At 43.8% G+C, this 23,931-nt stretch overlaps 2 protein-coding genes across 6 annotated transcripts in view; one reads left to right on the forward strand and one right to left on the reverse strand.

Moving 5' to 3' along the window:
• The first annotated feature begins 1,993 nt into the window (after positions 1-1,993).
• On the forward strand, positions 1,994-9,512 carry NUDT17 (nudix hydrolase 17). 2 transcript variants are annotated; one of them, XM_030188424.1, is made up of 8 exons: positions 1,994-2,289; positions 3,052-3,174; positions 3,865-4,048; positions 4,226-4,251; positions 5,375-5,467; positions 5,785-5,883; positions 7,505-7,632; positions 7,973-9,512. In XM_030188424.1, the coding sequence occupies exons 1-8, from the start codon at positions 2,215-2,217 to the stop codon at positions 8,133-8,135; spliced, it is 891 nt and encodes a 296-aa protein (XP_030044284.1). In that variant the 5' UTR covers positions 1,994-2,214; the 3' UTR covers positions 8,136-9,512. The 2 variants fall into 2 exon arrangements, with proteins under 2 accessions (XP_030044284.1, XP_030044285.1); XM_030188425.1 differs by lacking the exon at positions 5,785-5,883.
• A 5,323-nt stretch (positions 9,513-14,835) lies between these two features.
• The window catches only part of PIAS3 (protein inhibitor of activated STAT 3), a 43,336-nt gene continuing 34,240 nt past the window's right edge, over positions 14,836-23,931 (reverse strand). For 3 of the 4 annotated variants that reach the window (XM_030188421.1, XM_030188423.1, XM_030188419.1), the window contains 4 exons: positions 18,665-18,836; positions 17,819-17,952; positions 15,792-15,829; positions 14,836-15,593 (listed from right to left, as the gene is read on the reverse strand). In XM_030188421.1, coding sequence (XP_030044281.1) covers positions 15,312-15,593; positions 15,792-15,829; positions 17,819-17,952; positions 18,665-18,836 — 626 coding nt within the window. In that variant the 3' untranslated portion in view covers positions 14,836-15,311. The remainder of the gene's footprint in view (positions 15,594-15,791; positions 15,830-17,818; positions 17,953-18,664; positions 18,837-23,931) is intronic. The other variant, XM_030188420.1, reaches the window with a different exon arrangement.

Consider the following 23,931-nt stretch of genomic DNA (forward strand, 5'->3'; position numbering starts at 1 on the left):
ACAAGTACCTAGAAACCCAAATAGAAGCAACATTCATGCTACCAAGCCCAGGGCAAGCAGTGGCTTTTCCACGTCTGTCTCAATAACAGACTATGATACGATGTGGTATTTATATGCCAACTCCCAAAATATGGTTCAAAGCGGATTCCAAACATAAAGGTGAAAACAGAGAAACTTCAAGTAAGATTTCTGAAACAAAATAGTCTTCAAATTCTTCTGAAAGGAAAGTGGGAGCTATCCTCCCTGAAATGGGCAAAGAGTTCCAGATCTAACAGCCTGATATGAAAAAGATGATTGTAATGATGTTTTTTTATTTAACACCAGAAAATGGTGGAAAAACTATGACGTGGAGGAGTAGCCTAATGGTTAGTGCAGTGGCCTGCGAACTTAGGGAACTGGGTTCAATTCCCACTGCAGTTCCTTGTGACTTTGAGGTAAGTCAGTTAACCCTCCATTGTCCCAGGTACACAATAAATATCTGTATACAATATGTAAACCAGCCATCCAATTCTTCTTGTAACTCAATCTGAAACCTTTGCATCTAATATCTTTTGAGCACATCCGCATTTAATCTGTGCCCTTCAGGACTCTAGCACTTCTCTGGACTCTTGGCCATTTTCAGCCCACATGTTACGCCATTGTCTCTGCATTCAGGTCATTTTCAGCTTCTTCATTCCGCTAGAGACTCAATCAGATCATTTTAAAATCTGTAGGACAGCTCTAGAGCCTCTTTTCAGATAGATCAGAGGCTTATTTTCTATTTCTACTCTCACCTTCCAAACACTGCTAATGGAATACTTTCCAACCCACCTCTAAAGAGATATCGCATTAGAACAGAGAGCATGCCATGCTGGGTCAGACCAATGGTCCATCAAACCCAGCATCTTGCCTCCAGTCAGACCAATGATCCATCGAGACCAGCATTCTGTGTCCAGCCCAGTCACTCAGGTGAAACACCCAGCATGTCCATGCTGGGTCACGGCAATGATCCATCTTGCCCAGCATCCTCTCTCCAGCCATGGCTACCCTGGGTTACCTGAGGAAGTAGCCAGCAAATCCTATGGGGCAATCTATTTCCTGCTCACTCCCAGCAGAAACAGGTGGTAATCCCCAAGTCTGCCTAGCTAATAATAGCTGTTAGTTTATCAGTGCTTTGGAAACTTTTCCAAACCATATTTGTAAACCCAGTTGTTTTATTAACTTTGACCACAGCCTAGAGCAAAACATTCCATAGCTTAATTGTACATTTAAAAACTTTAAAAAACCTTCACGCTATTTGTTTTAAATCTGCTACCAGTTTATAAATAAATAATTGTTTTGATTCAACTCTTTCCGGTGTAGTTGTAAAGAGGCATTGGCAATATCCATACCAATAGTTTTACAGTTATGAAAAAGAAGGTTCAGATACCCAGGTTGCAAACTCTGACCACTGTTCGATCAGCATTGAATAAGATTTTGTCAGAAATATTTTTTTTTAATTTACACTACGTCTGCCTCACCCTAGAGGAGAAAGAAACCACAAATCGGAATTAAAACTAACAGGTTTCTGTCTTTGTGACATAATGGGAGTAATTTTTTCTCATGTAAACCCTGTTTCATACGTGCAAAAAGGCCTCTAACAAGCTTTCCTCACAGGCTACAGGCTTACAATACAGGTGGTGACAATCAATGGTCAGGTAGATATTGCCTTCAAAAGTTAGTAAAAAATGCATCGATAGTCCAATCATTTTTTTGTTTTATTTCTGTTTATTACCGTTGAGGCCAATACACTGCCATACAAAGTGCACTGCCATACAAAGTTGGGACGCGTGGGCCTTGAGCTATGCTGCAAAAGTGTCCTTTGAAATCTTGTTGGAGGCAGCGAGGGCTATGGTGCTCTGCAGTTCAGGCAGCCTGGCACGAGAGGGCACTTCTCCAGGCTTCCCCTGCCTAGAAGCTGCACTTCCCTTCTCTCCCAGAAGTCAGCCAGCCACTTCCTGTGTGTGACCTGCTATTTCACCCTAGCAGCACACCAGCTGCCACACGGTGGTTCTCCCTGCAGAACTGTAGGTTTGAAAAATGGGGTGGGAGGAAGAAACATAGGCATCCTCCTAACTTTCTCAGCTGGGGGAAAAGCACAGAAAAGGCAGAGCCTGGTTTTTGGAGCTCATCTTGTCCCTATATTCTTTCTGGTGCAAGGAGGGAGGAGATAACCACAGTTGATTCTGGAGAGTTATGGAGGTCTTCAAAAAGGTGTTGGTTTACCTGTCTAGAGAGAATTCCCTGCCACGATGTGCTAACTTTCTCCAGGTAACTACAATGCATTTACTAATGCAGTAAAAAATCATTTGTTTTAAATGCATTTCCAAGGAGTTGACTACGGTTTTCTTTTTTAAAATCATTACTGTTTTAAAATAGGAGAATAATATGTGAAGTTTTTGCATTTTAGAAGAAAATGCTGCCTTTTAGCAGTGAATTATGTGGGTATATGGTGCACCTTGCAAACTGGTGGAATTTCTCACTCTTCTATAATTCTAAGTGTAAATAATTGAAGGATCAAATTAGATTTAGGAAAAAGCAAAAAAATCACATGGCAAATGTTTTCAGAACAGGAAAGCCACCAGGTTTTGCCCCAGCTGTTGTCTGACACATTTAAACAAGACTAAACCATTTAAACAAGGAAAACCATGTGGCAAGCAAAAGATGGTAACTGCCAAATGTTGGCATGTTAAATGTTGTATTTCTTCAGGTCTTTCTCCCCTCCCCCCTTGTGAGACCGGTGAATAAGGTCACCACGTTGGCCCAGGTCCATGCTGACATGGAGGTCCAGTTCCAGGTTTTAATCCATTGTGCAGTAACTGCATATCCATAAATGCGAAGGAGGCAAAATCAGAAGTGGATCAGCCTGCTCAGGACTGGGATGGTGACTATGAGCAGAGCTATAGAGAGGATGGCAGCAAATGTTGGTTTTCGTATGTCTTTCCATTTGTTACAGGCCTTCTCCTTCCTTTTTGCTGCCAAGGTCCCTTTTTGTGACTGCCTTCTCATGCTTGTATCATCAATATGTTGCAGAGTGTCACAGGGGAGTTCTGTGCCTCGCAGGAGGACAAGGCCCTCGTCAGCTGTGGACTAGACAGGAACAGGTTTATCATCTCTGACAGAGAGTTCTGTGGTTCCTCCAGGGTGCTTCTCCAGGTGAGCGAGTGTCAAGGAGAATGGAAAAGGCTTTTAATACGTGCCCTCCAGAACCTAATTCTAGGTGCCTTGTTATATAGCATTGCCCTCTCAGAGGCTCAAGTGATAGAAATCTGTATATGAGAATAAATGATCCAGTGATTTATTTCCTTGTTGTGGAGTTGGCTACAGATACAGAAGGATTTTTTATTCTCTGGATTTCCCCATACAGTCATCTGTTAAGCAGAAGAGCTGGCACTCCATGTGTCTAGTCTTTCTTCAGCCTAGCTGGTTGGGATTTATCAGACTGTTGGTTACATGCAGTGGTATTAAGTTATCAATAGTTGGTTTAGAAATTCACCCAGGTGTAACCCAGTGTCCACTTCTGTGCCACCATTTACTACTTTTAAGGGGTAATTTTTAACAACCTGTTTGAAAGTTACCTCAGCAAAACTACATGTGAAGGTTTTTTTCTTCAGAGAAATGTAATTGCATACCTTTTAATGCATATAAATTAAAAACTAGGTCACTCATCCCTTTTAAAGGGTGTGTGTGAACAACATATGGCCATGCAGGGACTATTACCCACGTATCAGGAAGGCAGTTGTATTGAAAGATATTTCCACACATAAAACACTGTCCTAGTGACAGAAATGCTCTTTAAAATTGCCTTCTGAGCTACCCCATTTTTAATCCTCGTCCCATCCCTAGAGACCCTCATTTTGCCCTATCAAGAACTTCCCTGAGGGACAGGCCTCCTCCCTGCCACAAGATGTCATTGACCGAGGGGTAGACGTGGGGGTTGCTGTGATCTTGCAGTCGATCGACACCAAAGTTCTCCTGACCAGAAGAGCTGCCAATCTCCACACCTTCCCCAATGTTTGGGTGCCTCCAGGTAAGCTCAGAAGTTCAGAGAAGAAAGAGTGTTCACTCAGTCACAAGCTCTGGCCTAGACAGTAACCAAAATCTGCTGAGTTGGAGCTGTGTTTTAAATCTAGTTTTCTGGCCTAGCTTTAGATCTGGAGTAAGCATTGTTACAAATCCTCACCTTCTGCGATTCTTCTTTTCTCAGGTGGACACATAGAACCACATGAGCAGGTAAGGAACAGCTTAGGATTCTGATTCATCTCTGAATTGACCTTAAGAGCACTGATGGAGACATTGCCACAGCCCTTGTTTAAATCCAGCACAGGAGGGACTGGTGCAGTTAGAAAAACAGAGCATCACTCCATTCTGCCTTATTTCTGTTCTTGAATTTGTGGGCATAAAACCTCTGTTTTATGACAAATACCTTGTTTCAAACTATGAAAGGCACAGTACGATTGTGACTTGCCATAGAATCAAACAAGCTTAGTGGTTATTAGATGGCAACACCAGTAATTGGGAAGCAAAGCCAGTGTTGGTAGACTTCATTGGTCTGTGCCGTGATCATGGCTGGACAGATTTGGATGGGCTGGAGTGGGGCTTCAATGGCAGCTTCAGCAGTTAGAGAACAAGGCCAGTTCCAGGCAGGCCTCTACGGTCTGTGCCCTGAAAATGGCAAAGACAAATCAAGATCAAGTATTTACGCTATGAGTTTATCTTGTTGGGCAGACTGGATGGACCATACAGGTCTTTATCTGCCATCATCTACTATGTTACTATGTAATCGTACAGATAGCCAGGGATTAGAACTGAGGAATGGGAAAATAAAGTGATTCAGTCCAGGGTTACACACAGAGAGGTAGTGGCAGAACTGAGGATTAGAACTGAGGCACAAGGAGAGAAAGTGACTTGCCCACAGTCACAGAGTCAATGGCCGAGGGGGTCTCTTAGTCTGATGTTGGGACTTCACATGAATAATCATGCAAATGTCATAAGCCCTTTCTCCACCTTGTAAAATGATGTTCATGCATTTAGAAAATGCACAGATTTAAACTCCATTCACGTGCTGTTGTGTATTGGCTCAGTGTTGGATATATGACTGTTTTAGGGGATGATGGTGGTGGAAAAACTACCTGATTCTTGCCCCCCACCCTGAGCAAAGTTCATGTGCCTCATGACATCACTTGGTTGTACGAAATCCCATGCAGGAAACTGATGATATCATAAGACCTGCAGCAGTTTCTACTGCTGTAATGGTGCGCTAAGAGGGTGGTAGAGGAGGAAGGCATAGAGACAGCCTGCTCCCACCAGCCTCTGCCCTTTCCTGTCACTCTCGCTCTCTCTCTGTCACTTCCAGCTGTTGGATGCAGGGCGGCGGGAGCTGGCAGAGGAGACAGGCCTACAGCTCCAGGAGGGATCTTATTCCTGCAGCCTGCTGGGCCTCTGGGAGGTACGGGTTCCTACCCTGGAAGGAGTCGAGGAGGAGAACGTAGATGGCTGCACGTCAGTAAACCTCAGGAATAAGGGGTTTCCTTGCAGAAAAAAAAATCTGAGTTCCTAAAATTCAGACGGTGAAAGTTTCTAATGGAGGGGGGCTTGCATATGCTGTAGTTTTCACATAGACCAAAAATGGGAAATATCTTTTAATCTATCTTTGCCTGTTTTTAAAATGCTGTTTTTGGCCGTATTGAGCTCTGTGTCGACTATCCGCCACCTTTGCCATCTCACTAGCATCCCTTGTTCTCTCTCTCTCTGCCCCTCTCCCAGTCTGTCTTCCCACCCGTGCTGACCGTGGGCCCGCCCAAACGTCATCACGTTGTGGCGTACTTGCTCGTTCTGTCTCGCGAGCCACAACTGCAGCTACAGGTGAGACCCTTCTATCTTGCCTTTAAATTGACCCAGTTATAGCAGGAACTCATGTGGCCTAAGACAAAAAAAAAAAAAAAACCTTCCCTAATGTCTTGCAGCTATGTACAATAATTAGTTTGTATGTTTAGACTGCCTCTCCAATTTGAGCTCAAAGTGGTTTTTACCTTCCCCAAAGAGCTTACAATCCATGTGGATACTTGAGAGAACAAAAGATGGAGCGACAGTGGAAGAAGCAGCTTCACCACCCACTGCCCCAACCCAGTGTCTTATTAATCTTTCTGTGGCCAGAGCCCCCTTATAGAGGGCCCACCCAGGTCATGACCCCTGCTCTAACCATTCTTCCCCCTTCCTCCTGCACCAGCTGCCACTCTCTGACCAGATTTGTACATCTCAATGTATGAACAGTCTTGCAGATAACATTTTGCCCAGTGAGAGGGTAATTTGAGAACAAGGCCTAGGTTAAATAAGCAGGAAGACATCTATGTTAATGCTATTTTCTAAAGACATATAGGTGCCTATGTGATTTTCTAAAATACTAGCGCAAATCCTGTAGAAATTGCACTGGATTGAAGGTGCGGACATTGTAGCTGCTTGAGAGCAGGTATAAATCTGTGTGGAATATGTCAGTATAAGAGCAGATTACAATATTTGATTACTACTACTACTACTCATCATTTCTATAGTGCAACTAGAAGTATGCAGCGCTGTACACTTGAACTTGAAGAGACAGTCCCTGCTCGACAGAGCTTACAATCTAATTAGGACAAACGAGAAAAGGGAATATTAAAGTGAGGATGATAAAATAAGGGTTCTGAACAAGTGAATAAGGGTTAGGAGTTAAAAGCAGCATCAAAAAGGTGGGCTTTTAGCTTAGATTTGAAGACGGCCAGAGATGGAGCTTGACGTACTGGCTCAGGAAGTCTATGCCAGGCATATGGTGCAGCAAGATAAAAGGAACAGAGTCTGGAATTAGCGATGGAGGAGAAGGGTGCAGCTAAGAGAGATTTACCCAGTGAACGGAGTTCCTGGGGAGGAATGTAGGAGAGATGAAGTGGAGAGGTACTGAGGAGCTGCAGAGTGAATGTACTTATAGGTCAATAAAAGGAAGGGGGTGTGCACATGGGCGGAGTCTGGGCAGGACTGACACTTATGCATGTACCTTATAGAATACTTTGGTAATTTGGCACCCATAGTTCTACCAACACTTTGGCTGGTATTAAGTGCCCAGGTGCACCTGGTTATGCTGCTATTCTGTAAAGGAAAGTAGGCACCTACCAGGCTTCCTGTACAGAATGACCCTTCATGCCTGTGCATACTTTATAAAATATGCACATAAATTGTGACTCTGCCACTGGACACGCCTACTGTAAAAAAATATGCACTTTTCAGCATGACCTTAATTTGATAAAAACACATTTGCATTTTGTAAAGTCACCTTCTATATGCTTTGGCCTCAGCTGCAATTAGATGAACTGCCAGAGACACCACCTCCTGGCAACTTGCAAATAAATCCGCCAGCAGGACCATGGATTTACTGCATGACTCCTAATCACCTTGTTCTCTTCCTACCCTATCCCCCCTCACCCCCCAGCTGATGACACACTGTCTCCCGTTTCAGGCACGACTGTGTCTAGATCGGACGGAGGTGAGTGCCAGTGTCTGGCTGGAGCCTGGGATGGTGGCGGCAATGGTGGATGGAGCACAGAATTCTGGGAAGATCCTGGTCGATCTCCCACCAACAGTTGAGTAAGTACGGCCTCGTAGAGAGAACGTCTGTAACCAGACTTCAGATATTCAGTAAACTAATGGTTTTATTTCCTTTTTTGTCAGTATTTGTGGCAATGACTGGGCTGTTTTTAGCAGCATCTTAAGGCTGATTTGGAAGCAGTATTTTGCTTTGGGGCAAGTTGAAATTAACCCCTAATTTACGCCTGTGGGCATCAAATGTTAAAATGTAGCATTACTTATATGCAACCGGAAAACAGTTTACCTTGATGGGTGTAAAAAATTGGCCTTCATAAGCCAACACAGCAGTGTCATCATTTGGGACCACGGTGTTCAGGGTTATTTTGCTTTCTGCACACAGAGTCGCCGAGTTGTGTGATGGAGCGGTGAAGGCTACCATGTTTCCCGTTTCGAAGTTCCTGAATACCGTACCAGCCGCAGGGGTGGACCGAGAACGTGTCAGCACAGGAACCAGATATGCTCTTCAGCTCTGGCTGAACACCTTACCACAGCTGAACCAATGACATCTTGCATTCCCTCTTTAGATGTTGGGGCTCACTGTAACATCTACACCAGCCCACTTGTGTGCCCAGCCCCAAACCTCCTTCCACCAGCTCTCTGAACATGCAGCTTAATGACTACACTGGAGAGTTCAGGAAACAGGCACAGGGATACAGAGCCTATCACATCTAGGACTGGGGGGCTCAGGTGACAGGCACAGAGACACAGAGCCTGTCACTTCTGGGACTTAGAAGGCTCACAGGATGGGCACATGGATACACAGCATGTCATCTCTAGGCCTGGAAAGCTCAGGGAATAGGCACAGAGATAAAAAGCCTGTCACCTCTAGGACTAGAAGGCTAAGGGAACAGACGCAAAGATACAGAGCCTGTCACTTCTAGGACTGAAGAGCTCAGGGGAAGGGCACAGAGCCTGTCACCTCTCTATGTTGGTTACCTCAGTTTAGTTTGCTGTTGTCCGGTGTCACTTCACAAACATCCACTATTATCTGCCCCTACTGGGGCTCCTTCCAGAGTAAGACAGAGATTTGTGCCCATTGTGGAGCAGATGAGTGTGTGGGCTGTATCTTATCTGTAATATAGAGAACTTTGGAGCCGTCAGTCCCTCAAGAATTCACCAGTAAATTCATAAGCTGACCTGCCTCTGTGTGTTTTGGGGAACTTTTCATTGGACGTGTAGCATAACTTAGTTGAGTCATTCAGAGGCGGATTTTCCGAGTGATTTTACCAGAATAAAAAGTGCAAACTGGCCTGAAAATGGCCCTTCCTCAATGCTTCTAGAAGCCCACAACACTAGGAAGCCTTCTGGGACAGTGGTTATCTCGGGAAAGGAAACCTACCTGTGTAGATGAAAATTTTCCACACCTCACATGCCCTTTACCAGCCAACCTACCTGCACGAAAAACAGTTGCAAGTGCCCAGGAATATTTAATGCCCAGATGTTGTTTCACCATGAGAACGAGCACAAAGCCCGTGTAGAAAAAGTGTGTGCGCTCTTTGTCCCAACATCGTATGGAAACTGCCTCCTTAATATATGAAGGGGTAAAAAGAAAAATGCAAATGACATTCGAGATCCTTGCTACGTGCTGAAAGGTTTGACACATTTTCTTCCAGGGTTTGACACATTTTCTTCCAGGACAAGCTATTTTCATTAGTAGAATGAATAGATGGTAATATTGTTCAATGCAGCGGGATCGTTCCTCAATATTTTATATCGAGTGTGCCAGACTGTGGAACACTCTCCTATTGGAATTGCGTAAAATCACCTCGGTAATCAGTTTCGGAAACAACTGAAAGCACAATTTTTTTGTTCAGGCCTTTACTACTGTGGACATGTTTGCACTGCTCGCATTCTTATCGTTAAAAGAAATAAGCAATGTCTCTGTTTTATGACATTTAAATGTTGTGTTTGTAGTTTTATCATGTGTTTTATTGTAAACTGCCTAGAACTGTAGGATGCAGCGGGTTTAATCCTTAACATTCTCTAAGAAAATCTGCAAACTGCTGGACTCTTCCAGCAGGAACCTGGGAGCCTCTTTCTGTGGCATTCTGGCCAATTCCTTGTGTCTGAGAGCAGACCTCTATGAATCAGACCTTTAGGAGGAAATTCTATAATTCGGAGCTTGGTAGTGCCTTGCTTTTCTTTACAGAATATTTGAATAACAGCGAAAATACACGCCTACGATTTAGGTATGAGCTGGTGGAAGTGTGTGTGTGTCTGCAGTCAGATGATACATGTGTAACAATATTTTGTATGTTATGTGCATAGGTGCGAGTCCCACCTACCTGTACGATATGTGGTATGTAAGATACGCACATATTTACAACAGAAATTCTGATGGTGCAAACAGAGGAGCAAAAGAGAAAATTAGAGAAACAAGTTGTACAACCTACTGGAATACAAGATTTGACTTTATTCTTGGAACAGACTTTGACGGAAGTCCAATCACGTTCCACTTTGTTGGTATCCTTCGTCTTTGAACGAGATGTTAATTCTATTTTCAAATTGTATTTTAGAAATGCCTCAAAAGAATTTCTGGGTGCCCGTGTGTGGATATACCCAGATGTAACAAGAACGACTCAAGATAAGCATAGGAAATTTCTTGCATTGAGGGAAGAGACTAACTTACTAGGTGCTAGTTTCCTATTATCCTATCCTTGTAAATGTCTGATAAAATATAAGGGTATTAAGTATACCTTTTATGACCCGGAACAGCTTAAGAGTTTTGTTGATTTAAAGAAAATTGCCCAGTGATCCCCAGGCGAAAGTTTTGAGAGAAATGTATAAGATACCGTGGTTTACGTTCAGGCCTTTTTTCTTTTTGAAATGTTACGATAATATGTTCTTCTCAACTTTCTGGATTCTCCCCTATTATTTAGTGGTCTAAGAAGAGAATTTAATTGCCTTTATTTCTCATAGTTATGCCTTAATTGATATTGTTCTCATGTTACTTATGCAAGTTTGTGCTTGTGAGTTTAATGGAAAATTATAAATAAATAAATTAAAAAAAAAGAAATTCTGATGGCTATAAAGGGCCTCAAAGGGGGGAAAGGCCCCAGGTGTAGGTGGTTTTTCCGCAAAAAAGTTAAAGCTTTTTGCTGGTGAGGTGAGCCCACTCTTGTTACCTGTAAACCGCTTTGGCATATGGTGCATATGGCATATGGTGCAGCAAGATAAAAGGAACGGAGTCTGGAGTTAGCAGTGGAGGAGAAGGGTGCAGATAAGAGAGATTTACCCAGTGAACGGAGTTCCTGGGGAGGAATGTAGGGAGAGATGAGAGTGGAGAGGTACTGAGGAGCTGCAGAGTGAATGCACTTATAGGTCAATAAGAGGAGTTTGAACTGTATGCGGAAACGGATAGGAAGCCAGTGAAGTGACTTGAGGAGAGGGCTAATATGAGCATAACGACCCTGGCGGAATATTAGTCGTGCAGCAGAATTTTGAACAGATTGAAGATGATGAATGGACCCATTTTGATAGCCTTCTTAACGTTTCATAAGGAGAAAGGGATGATATACCGGCATTCTGTGGTTTTTGCAACTACATTCAAAGCGGTTTACATAGTATATACAGGTACTTATTTAGTACCTGGGGCAATGGAGGGTTAAGTGACTTGCCCAGAATCAAAGTAGCTGCACTGGGAATTGAACCCAGTTCCCCAGGGTCAAAGTCCGCTGCACTAACCATTAAGCTACTCCTCCACTCTGGGTTGGTTAGGGTAGGAGTGTTTGGGGAGGGGGGTGGTGGAAATTGGAGTCTTGTTTTTGGACTGGGCACTCTGAATTCAGAGTCCACTGGGTGCTCAGCGTTAAGATGTGACTTTTTCGGTTCTGGAGGGAGGGGGGTTAGTTCTATGCTGTTTGTGGAAGTTTTTCATCTCGAGTAGCTTGTAATGTTTATTGGTCACTTAATACAAAACCTTTTTCAATAAAAATTTATTGTTGGCAAAAAAAAAATTACATGTAACTAGATAAATAAAATCATGCAACTGTTGTGTGCTATGTCCCCCTTTCAGGGCTGACATGGCCTTTGCTTAAATTAAGAGAAGCCCAGTCTTTGGAACTGTACCTGAAAAGTTCTACATATCATGTAACATTGTTTTCCGTACAGGTACCCATCTGTAAAATATTTTAGGAAGAATCAAACCAATGCTCAAATGAGAGACTTAAGAGGTCTATTTATACAAGTAAAAAGGGGAGAGTGAGTTGGAGGGACGTGGGGGCGGTAAGTCTGCTTTTCTACACAAAGTGGTGGGTTTCCAGCTGGTACCAGACATCTGAGACTCCACCCGAATATAAGATCAGATGCTTAAACGAAGCCTGCACGAGAAGCAGGGTAATGAGCTGTCCCTTCAGTGAAAATGTAGCCTGGCTTTCCTTAGGGACCTCAATGGGAAAAAAGGAACTCTTTCATGCACAGCTGGAGGTAAATGAAGGACTGGTTCAAGGGCTGGGCAAACAAGGAAACTGCCCTAGGCGTAACCATTCAGTTTTCTTGAGTTAGGAGAAAGAAGGACCTGAAAGCAACTCCTGGCCTTTCATCCAGCAACTAACATGACTGGTTCAGCCTGTCCACTTGGCTCTCGAGCTTTGCGCTCGCTCTGCGTACATTCGAATTAGATGTTTGACGCACTAAAAATCTTCCAAGTGCATCCAGTGACGAGGCTGCACTTGTGAACTCGCTGAATGCCTTCACTGGTTCTTTGTATGCTTCCTTTTGCTAATCTCAGCACTGCTGAGTGGACCAATGGAAAGGTAATCTGTGTGTGTGTATATCGCTCCGTTGAGCCCCTCTAGAATCCACCTTGACACCTCGTACAATGCTGTCCTTCTTCCCCCCTTCCCTCACAGTTTCCAACCTGATGTATCAACCTTTTCTCTCAGCAAAATTCACAATCTCAAGGACACAAGCCTTTTGATCATGGTTGGCAACCTTCATATACAGAGGGTTTAATAAATGTCAGTACTATCCCTAGCATGCTGTACACAGAAAATTAACAAATGTGCCATGTAATTCACTGTCAACAAAGCTCGAAGAGATGATTGAATGAACATAAATTATTACCAGTCTGTCTTTCCAAACAGTTGCTAATACTCAACCAAGTCTTGTCCCCTTGTATCCTTCAACGGTTCCACTGACAAAACTCTGGTTAATGACATTTGGGTGGGATGTTTTCCGTGGATGCTTCCCATGGTCTCACAAGCCACATAAAATTTAATGGCAGACCGCAGGTTGCCTACCCCTGATTTAGACTCGTTTAATTGGTAAAAATTGGCCTGTAATTCTCATTATCAATAGTACCTCAGGACTTAGGAACATTTTAAGATTCCAGCTGGGAAGCAGTTTGAGCCATTCCACATTTTACTGAGGGCTAGGCATCCGAGTTGGTGGTTTTCAGGCACAGCCAATTAAGCTCATGGTATAACCCTTCCCCCCCTCCCCCTGGCTCAAAGCACTTAAAACAGCTTCCCTGTGGTCACTTCCTTTTATTATCTGAAAAATTTGGGCCTGGGAACAGGGGGTCAGGCAAACTGTTGACAATGGATCCAGGTTAGAAAATGGAACCAGCTACTTAATACATTTTTAAAAACTCCTGGTCACCTTGTGATTTATATTCCGTCTCCTATCCGCTCCTGCTAGTTCATGGATAGTTTCCATCTCCTGACAGGTCTATCGAAGACCCTTCTGTCCTCTTCAGATAACATGCATATGGACAGAACAAGTGCTCTGAAGCTTTTTTTTTTTTTTTGCTAAATTATATGTTTTCAGAAATTTGCTCTGAAAAGAAACAAATGAGAAAATCAATTTTTATTTATTGATTTTAAATAAATAAATGTTTTAGGAATTAAGCAGTGTATGATTATTTCCATGGTCCTCAGAAAAGCTCTACCCTCATTATTGAGCTGTAACAGCATCTGATCTGCCTGGAAGGGGATTATTTGGGTATAAGCTGGGTTTTTGGGTATAGGATGTCCTTTGTTAGATCAGCTTGCTTAGTAATCGATTCACATGACGAAGCACTCCCTTATGCTGATTTCAAGAGGAAGTGGTGGGACTTCTAGAAGCTTCAGACAAGAAGTGATGTCACAGGTGAGCATGGGGCATAATGCCTCGTACCAAAGAGGTTTAATGGCAGGAGCTGGCATGATCCTATCTCGCCCATTATCTGGGATGAAAGCAGTGGGTGGAGTTTGCAAGTCATATTGGTCACAACAAAACACTAGCAATCACTATTGAAAACGATAGCAAACTTGTGAGGTTTACATTGTTTTATTAAACCTCCTAGGTTTTGCATTCTGTTAGGAGGGGATCAGGGGAGTTTTCTAGGGGGTCTATGAAGTGGGGGAGGGTTATATTCAAAATGTATTTGTCACTGCTCCAGAGCTTGCTTTGTTATTTGCAATGCTGTATTGTGGATTTCAGTGTTGCGCTATATGCCTTTATTTTTTCTTTTTATATAGAAATATCTTTATTGTCAACATAAGGAAAAATGAAGGCATATAGCGCAGCACTGAAATCCACAATACAGCATTGCAAATAACAAAGCAAGCTCTGGAGCACTAACAAATACATTTTGAATATAACCCTCCCTTCTCAGACCCCTCACAAACTCCCCAAACCCCCCCCCCCCCCCCGCTTCCCGATCTCCTCCTAACAGTGAGAATGCAAAACCTAGAAGGTTTAATAAAACCTCATAAGTTTGCTATTCTTTTCAATAGCTATAGCAATTATTTTGTTCTGGCCAATATGACAGCTACGAGGGAAGGGTCACTTCAGCTCTTTCACGTCATGCTGGCTCCTGTCGTTAAGCCTCTTTGCCTCATACCAATGTCACTTCCTGTTGTAAGATTCCATAAAATGGCGACTACCTTTGAATTATCTTTTGGGGAGCCTCCACTGCTGAGCCCCCTGCAGCTACATTTCATTTCACAAGGCTTCTTGGCCTTTTCCAATCCCCTGCCAGGATTCTTCTTTAATTAATGATGGCATAGAGGGGAATGTGTTGTGATTTCTCCATCTTCCTCTTTCTGTGTTTCTCAGCTTGACAGGGCTGGTTTCAGCCTAAAGTGTCCATTCTGATATCTGTAATTCTCCCCAGTTAAATTCACAGTCCTGCTTGGAGAGTGCTCACAGCATGGCCTGAGTCTCACTGATTGAAAGAGATATGACAGGCTGCTGCTCTGCCCTTGTTGCGGTTTTTTGTTTTTTTTTTACTTTACTCCTTTGTGCTGTCTCCACAATTCCTGATTTTCAGGCTTTCACAAGCGTTCACTCCAGGGTTCATGCCAGTCATTGCTTTAAAAAATAACCAGGAACAGAGGAATGGCCAGAAAGTCTGGACCAGCTTAAAGTCGGATTCTTGCAGCCATGCGAGAGATGAGAGCTCAGCAGGTGCCTGGTCTCTCCAAAGCCCTGTAAAATACACAAAACTTGAAAAAAAATGTTCTAAAATGATCTTTAAGAAAGAATCCTAACCTCTGAGCCAAGGCACTCTCCTCATGTGCAGAGATAAAGGATGAATCAGGGCGCACGAAGCTGATAGAGGGAGCCCCGAGATGACAGGGCCTCCGCAGACCACTCTATGACTCAAGTCCTCAAAGGAGCCTTTGTCTTGTACTGCAGAGTGGGGTCTCCCATGGACCCTAACATCCATATCTTGTCACTCTAGCCATTCTCGGCTAGTCTAAGGAGATAATGTCAGAACGACACCCTGGAAGTGCAGCGGTGGTGGTGGTGGTGCTGCTGCTGATCGCCCCGCTGTGAGCGTTGCTGTCTCGGATGGAGGTTGTGGATACAATGCTACTGATCCTGCTGTTGGCGGGGCTGGAAGCACTATGAGATGCTCCCATGAGGGGGGCCAGAGGGTTCATGTAGTGTGTCGGGGTGCTTCTGTATTGGAAGAAGTGGCTCAGGGGGTCCTGCTCGTCCAGGGAAGTGATGACTGAAGGGCTGTAATGCTGCTGGGAGGGAGAGAGAGTGTTCAGAAGAGCAATGATATTGGCTTTATAGCTGCTGGCCTCCACCCTGTCTTAGGGTGCCCCAGCCTCCTCACCCCATACCTTCCCCTCAAGTCCTTCTTATGGTAAAGTACATTTCATCACCGTACAAGAAAACCTTTACCCCTTCTAAATCAAATCAGACAGAATTCTGCAGCTTACCTGATTATCATTCTGAAGGAAAGAAAATAGATCCAGACCTATGGAAACAAACAGTGAGAACAATGAAAAAGAATTTACTGTAATTAGTCCAGACATCTGCATCAGAAAATCTAGAGAACATGACATTGTTTTAATTGTCCTGCAAAAGACTGAAGAAGGTGTGTTTTTAACGTTATACTTTTTAAAATTTTTATTTCTGGTTTCTCATTGGTCAAGATCCTGACATCAAATCCCCTCTTCTCCCCAGTTCAGTTTTCTGGTATCTCCCTGTTCAAATATCTTGTGTCCAGGAATGGCCCAACCATTAGGCAAGACTAGGCAGTCACCTAGGGCTGTAGCTTCTTGGGGGAACCAAAAAGAAGTCGAAGCAAAACAATAGGTTGTAAAGTAAAAGCCTCACAAACTCAAAAGAACCATATGCACATTAAACTGCATTTTTACAGGATGCTTATGTTAACTAATGAGTTTATTTATCAACATTAAGGGGGGGGCTACAGACTAGGGGCCTGAAACTTAATTTGGGGGTGTGAAACTAAGGCTCGCCTATGGACACCCACCACCCTTGCACCGGCTGCTTTCGGAGCTCAGGAGCTGTGGGAGACTAACCTGGGATCATGAAACAAACAGATCCTGAGCCACTTCTGGGTGGTTGACCAGGGCACCACCATTTGAAAGCTTCCAGAAAGAGGGAAGTGAGAAGGAACAAGGCTGGCACTAGTGTTACACAATTACAACTGGATGGGCTGAGGCACAGGGAGATAAGTGCTAAAGATGACACAGGCAGTCAGTGGGAGGGTCTCAAACTTTCTCCCCACCGAGTTTAAAAAGCAAATCCTTGGGGCTTAGAATCAGGTTCATGTATGCAAATGTATCTCAAGACCTTCGCTGCAGGCCTCTTTAAAACCAGTCTGGCTTGGGGTGGAGAGTGAGGGTTCCCAAAGGACTAGGTTCAGAACCATAGCTCTAATCATGAGACCTTTCCTCCCAACCGTAATCAGCAATATACTGGTAGGAAGAGGATCGGTGTGAACACATCCTAGAAATGTTTCAGCAACTCTTCCCCCTCCTTTTCTGACAGCGATATGAGACATTTACGCACGAGTCCCAGGAGGGTATTACAGACAAGGGGATAAAGTACCAGTTAGCCAAAGTCTGTAACTGTTGCTTAGCTGAACTTCTAAGGGGCAGTATTCAGCGTGTCTTTAAAACACTGGCCGCTGCGGACATTTCAACACTTGGATATTCATTCAGTGCCTGGCTGTACCCAGAGACTGGTGCTGAATATCCCAGTATTCAGCAGTTGCCGAAGTATTCAGACTAGTACCTGGATAACTACCCAGATACTCATAGCACTGCCTTTTTGCTGTCCTAACTTTTTCCAGATAGTTACCCAGTTAGCAGACTGAATATTGCAGCTAACTGGCTAACTCCTGGCTCTGTGCCCGGATTGCCCTGGCACTGCCCCAGATAGTAACACAGCAAACTGTATCTAAGTAAGTGCTGCTAAAAATCCAGGTATGACCCGGTCAGCGGGACATCGGGCTAGGGGCTGCTCCTACCTGGACAATTCCCACTGAATATCAGGCTCCTAAAGATCAGAGCAACTTAAATCATTTTGTTTTGGGGAGCAAAAAAATCTTCCCCATCAATCTGACCACTGAAACATCCCCATACCAACACACCTCAAGGCATGAAGATTATATGGGAGAAACATTGGAGCTGAAAGAATGTCCTGTTATCGCCAACATGCCCTTTAATTGCCAACAGCCAATGGCATCATAACTTCTCAGCAGCCAATAAGGTGAAACACATTACAAAGGACCTGTGACATCAGAGACTGGTTCTCAGTGTGGCAAGGCAGACATGGGCTAGAATGGATCATTATGCCATAATGAAAATCCCTTTCTGCCACTGAAGGTATCATATGACTGTTTTCAGCCAATCAGGAGCCACAAATTGCTTCCAAGCATATGACATCATCTAACCCTGCAATCCTTCTTAAGGCCCTGAAATTCATTCTCCTTTACCTTGGATGTCTGAGGGTAGCTGGTAGGAAGGATGGTATTCAGGGATAGGGAGGCTGGACAGGTAATCATTGCTGATGGTTGTCAGGTGAGGGCTTCGAAGCACAGAGGAAGGCTGAAGGTCAATACTCAGCATCCTGAAAGTGAAATTTCAGTTAATGAGGCTTCTCTTGGATGTGAAACAGATCAATAGTAAGAACCCTTTGGAAGAGGTATATAGAGAAAATATTCCTCATTGCATCGCTAAACCATAAGAGCTAATTCATATCACCACATCAAACGCCAAAGAAGTATCTGTGCACCTAGAAAGTTGGTGTGAGGGGGGAAGGAATGTGTATCAACTTTCTTTCACAGCCCCCAATTATAATCTACACTCTATCACATGTGCTCTTTCTCTCCTTCCCCCTAGCATTCTCCTTCGCTCCTTCTATAAATCACTCGCAGTTTCCTGAATTGTGCTCTGGAGTCATGCTGGAACACTGGGTCAGTGCTGGTTCAGAGGGGAGAGTGTCCTCTAACACCATGCTGGGACACTGGGCCAGTACTGGCTCAGAGAGGGAGTTTCCTCTAACACCATGCTGAGACACTGGGTCAGTACTTGACCACCCTGATAGAGCAAGAAATTGAAGGACATTCTATCAGAAGAAAGCAGGAACAGCTTCAAACGCTAGATCTCCTTCCCAATGATGCGAGTGTGTGAAATGAGATATGCAATTCCTACTGAGTAGGATAAAAGAGAAGCCATCCCCAAGGTAGTTTTAAGACCTGAAGGCTACCATCATCACTACTGGAGGAATGCAGACTACACTGAGGAATTTGGGAGAGAGGGTCACAGAGAAATAGTCCTACCCCTTGGGCCCTGTTGTGGTGGAGATGGCTGTGGTAGTGACCAGGCATTGCTTCTTGGAAGGAGGTTGTTCCTCATCTGATGAGCTTTCTAAGGTGAGGTCTATCACCTCCACTCTCTTCTTTCCATCCGGTGTCTGTTTCGTGTCCGAGTTCAGGGTGTAGAGATTGCTGGCTGCAAGGAGAAGAGGCAAGCTGGGGACACCATGCGCTACTCAAGAGACTGGCTATGGCTGTAACTTGACAGTATTTGGCTCCTCTGCTTAAATCTCCCAGTAAAGTGGGTTTAATATCTTTTAATAGCTCTCTAGATCTGGTCTACTGGCAAGTTATTACCCTTCTTCCCTGTTCCTTGGGCTAAACATTTTGCAGAAGCGTACAGGAAAACTGCCCCATCCAACCCAGATACCAGAAGGCTGACAGTCCCTAATGCCATCCTTCTGCGCCCTTCCAACATCAGAGGCCTGCTAGGTGTAAAGTGAATATTACATTTCACCTGTGACAGGCTAAGACTGGGTCAGGGTTATCACACATGTGTAGTTCTTCCTATGAAATCAAGAGCTACACCTCCAAGCAGGAAACAGGCAAAATCAGGACTGTATCAGCCTGTCCTCACTGACATGGAGCCACCTGCTGACAGTCTGAAAAGAAATATAAATGTGAAATTAGGAAAGAGACGCTAGCTATTTTCTTCCTGATGGGGTGTGCAATTCTATGAAGAGCAGAGTAGTAGAGTGCAACAAAAAGAATTTCTTGAATTTGATTCTTTTAACCAAGCCATTAAGTTTCTCCAAGTGTTTATCTATGGAGCGGTCTGTTAAGGTATTAGGAATAATCCTGGATTCTTTTCTTTCATTTGAACCCCAGGTGAATAAGTTGATTAAAACAAGTTATCCGCTCTTATTTTTACAAAGATCATTTTGCACTCCTGGTTCAAATATCTCAACTGAAAGGGGGTTTGGACAGATTCCTGAGGGAAAAGTCCATTGAACATTATTAACTTGGGGTGGGGGTGGGGGTTGCCGAGTTTTTGAAGCCTGGATTGGCCGCTGTCAGAGACAGTATGCTGGGCTTGATGGACCCTTGGTCTTTCCCAGTATGGCGGTGCTTATGTACTTATGTACTAACTGGATTATTGTAATTCATTGTATTCAGAAATTCTGCTCATGCTACTTAGGAAGCTTCAAATTCTTCAGAATACTGCAGCTAGGTTAATACAGAGATCAAAGAGGTTTGATAGGGTCACCCTTCTGCTAATCAAACTTCATTGGCTTCTGGTTGAAGAATGAGTTGAATTTAAATTGGCATGTTTTATCTTTAAAATTATACATGGATGGGTGCCTTTTCATGTAATCAAACTGATTACGTTTGTTTCTCAGCAGTAAGTCAGATACATGAAAGATAGACTTTTGCTTAGTTATCCTGCTTTTAGTTCAAATCTTTTTATTAACATATATACAATAAACAGTAGCAATATATTTTCTCTTTATCCCAAACCTCTCCCACCCTGCCCTTGTATATTGAGCATTTTACTCCAGCAGTCAAAGCATGCAGAACACTTCAAGAAGTGATGTACTATATGGCCGTTGTTCATATAGCAAACGAAAAAGAAGTAGGACAAATAATAAAAAGGAACTAAGAGTCAAGAATTGACAAATACAGCGTTTATTACAATAAAAAGTAGACTGTCGGGTCTGTATAAGATCAATTCCCCAAAACAGCAGAAATTCAGAATAACTTGACGTGGTGCTGTGTTTCGGCACAACCTACTGCAACGGGGGTAACAACAATCTTGGGTAGTTCTAAGTGAATCCTACCCTTGGAGCATTTAGCTGAGAAATCATTCACATAGATACTTTTCTCTTTAAGGATTATTTAACCCCAAACAGATACTTGTGGTTAGAACTACTCAGATTGTTGGGACTCCTGATGCAAGCAGTTGTGCCGAAACATGGCACAGTGTTGAGGCCTTCTGAACTTCCACTGTTTCAGGGGATTATTCTTACATGACCTGAAGGTCTAGGTTTTATTATAATACATTTTATTTTTTTCAGTTTTCGACTCATAGGTTCTTTTTTTTATTAATTTTTTTATTGGTCCTCCCCTACTTCTTTTTTTGTTTCTATTGTGTCATAGGAGATTTTGACTCTTTTTTTTTTTTTTGTATTTTGCTTTGTTCTTATAGCCCCATGGATACCCAGATCCAATAGCTGACTGCCCATGGTTACCCTGCTTTTAATGGTGTATATTTTAAGACAAATTGGAGAAATTAGGTCTTACCTGATACATTTCTTTCCATTACTCCTTCCTGCAATTCCAGAACCTGTGCGATAGTTGTGTACATCAACCAGCAGGTGGAGATAGAGAACTGAAAACTGAGCTGCTACATTTCTCTCTTGGCATCCAGTCCAGCTCCTCAGTATTTACATAGACAAGCAGTAAAGCAGATACTCAGAATAAACACAACATTAAAAAAAATGTGCTACCCTAACACTAACCAGATGAGCAAATGTATGGGCCTCTCTCATCTCTGGACAATTTGTAGAGAACAAGAGAGATGCAGGAACATAGTAACATAATAGATGACAGCAGAAAAAGACCTGCACGGTCCATCCAGTCTGCCCAACAAGATAAACTCTTATGTGCTACTTTTTGTGTATACCTTACCTTGATTTGTATCTTCCATTTTCAGGGCACAGTCCATAGAAGTCTGCCCAGCACTAGCCCCGCCTCCCAACCACCAGCCCCGCCTCCCCCCACCGACTCTGCCACCCAATCTCGGTTAAGCTTCTGAGGAAGCACCATGGAAGGTGACAGTCATTATTTGACCCATTACTTCGCACCAACTAAACATCTCAGAAACCTTGGGCAGGCCTCTGGAACAGTGGGAAGGACTAATGGAAAGAAAATTATCAGTTAAAACTTAATTTCTCCTTTCTCCTTCCTTTCGTAGCTTCTCACTATTACAGAACCTGTGGAATGTTCAAAAGCAATTCCTAGCGTGGGTGGGATCCTGGCGCTGCCACCCTGAGGACTGATGCCCCAAAACTGTCTCCTAAGCATGCCGTAATATCTACCCTGTAGTGCTTGGCAAAGGTATGCAGCATCAGCCACATCGCCACCTTGCAAATATCTGCCAGAGACAGTAAGGTAGTCTCTGCCCAGGATGTTGCTATTCACCTCATAGGATGAGCCCGGAAGGCCTAAAGAGCCTGTTTCCCTGCAAACAAATAAGCTGATGTGATAGTCTCCTTCAGCCATATAGTAACTGTGGGCTTGGAAGCCATGATGCCAAGCCTCTGTTTACTAAAAAAGCACAAACAGCCTGTTTGATTTGCAAAACTTATTTGTGACTTCCAGATATCTAATAAGGATTCTACGCAAATCAAGAAGCTTCAAGGAAGAATACCGAGTCTCTTCGTCCTCTCTGTGAAAGGATGGAAGCTCCACAGATTGGTTGAGATTAAATGTTGATACCAGTTTCGGAGTGCCTGCTGAGAAAGTCTGCCTCCACATTCAAGGACCCCGTGATGCGAGCTGCCAACAAGAGAGAGCCTGAAGCTCCAAAACCCTAGGTGCTGATGCAACAGCCACAAAGAACGCTGTATTTAGCGTAAGGAGAAATGCTAGGATGTGCGCGACCTGAGCAGAGAAAGGAGAAAGTTCAGGCTCAGAACACCAGCCCTCGAATGTCCTCCACACCCTCACATATGCTATGGATGTAGAGTGTTTCTCAGCCTGAAGCAAGGTAACAATAACCAAATCAGAATAACCTATTCGTCTCAACTGAGCCCTTTCAATGGCCAAGCTGTAAGACCAAAGGGGCACGGATCCTCCATGAGCACTGGACTTTGCTTCAGTAAGCCGTGTATCTGCAGAAGACGGAGAGGACCCCCGTCCAGCAGTTGAATCAGATCCAAGTACCACGGCCTCCGCAGCCAGTCCAGGGCTATGAGAATTATTTGATCCTGGTGCAATATGATACTTTTCACACACATGGCCTACCATGGGCCAAGGAGGGAAGACATACTGTCGTCAAGATATAGGTGAACTCTGATTCCCCAACGCCGAAGGAAGGCCACTACCACCACCATAACCTTGCTAAATGTTCTTGGAGCCATGGCGAGGCCGAACGGCAAAGCCCTGAACTGGAAGTGACGGCCCAGCACTGATGCGGAAGCTATATGAGTATATGCAAGTAAGCCTCTTTGAGCTCAGGGGCAGTGAGAAATTTTCCTGCTTAAACCAAGGTTATAACTGCTCTTAGTGTCTCCGTGCAAAAGCAGGACACTCGGAGGCAGCGGTTTAGACCTTTGACTGGACAAAAGATGCCTTCATTTTTTAGGACAATGAAGTAGATGGAGTATCTGCCTTGTCCCTGTTTGGCCTGGGGAACTGGAACAATGGCCTGGAGTGCCAGCAAGGAATCTACAGTGGCCTGAACCTCCACTGCCTTGGTTTTCTTTCAACAAGAAGAGAGAAGCGACCGGGCACGAGAACTCCAACTTGTAACCTTCTGTAAGATTATCCATAACTGTCACAAGCACAGCACAACGTGTCCCAAGCGGTGAGTCAGAATCCCTCCCCTGCACCACCAAGCGGTTCTGAATCAGACATTAGTTGGACTTTTCTACCATTTATATACCACCCTTGTCCAGAGACTTGTACAAATCAAACAACCATATTAATAAAAACATTACTCAAACAAACTCATCACTGTACTGTGTCCATCTACTGCCAAAGCCAGTTTTTAGCCTGCAGCAACAAATGCTGTTTCAGCAGTCTTTTAAATAATCCCGAATTCTTCTGGGTCCTAAGGGCTCCATGGAGTTTGTTCCACTCTGTCGGACCTGCTACAGAAAAGATTCGCCTCCTAGTGTCCTCCAAACGAAACAGCCGAAAATCAGGGATCTCCAACAACAGGTATTGTCAGAACGAAGCACCCGTTTCAGACAGTACAAATGAAGACAGGCTGATAAATAGCAAGATGAATCATGATGCACACAGTGATGAACCATCATCAAGAACTTAAACTTAATTCACTACCTACTGCTCCCTCCAAGCTCACAGTCTCCACAAGTCTTAGTACAGATGAAAAAGGCTCAGGACTGATACTCTGTCCCACAACCCCCTTTCCTTCTCATGTCTTTAATTTTTTTTTTTAAAGGTTGTTGTGCTGGAAAAGGAGAGCTCCACAGGATACAGGGAAGAGGTGAAGGGAGGGTAGAAGTAAATTCACTGGAGCACCAGAGACAGGGATCTGAAGACCT

The sequence above is a fragment of the Microcaecilia unicolor genome, chromosome 14, assembly GCF_901765095.1.
Source record: "Microcaecilia unicolor chromosome 14, aMicUni1.1, whole genome shotgun sequence".
In the NCBI taxonomy this organism is placed as follows: domain Eukaryota; kingdom Metazoa; phylum Chordata; class Amphibia; order Gymnophiona; family Siphonopidae; genus Microcaecilia; species Microcaecilia unicolor.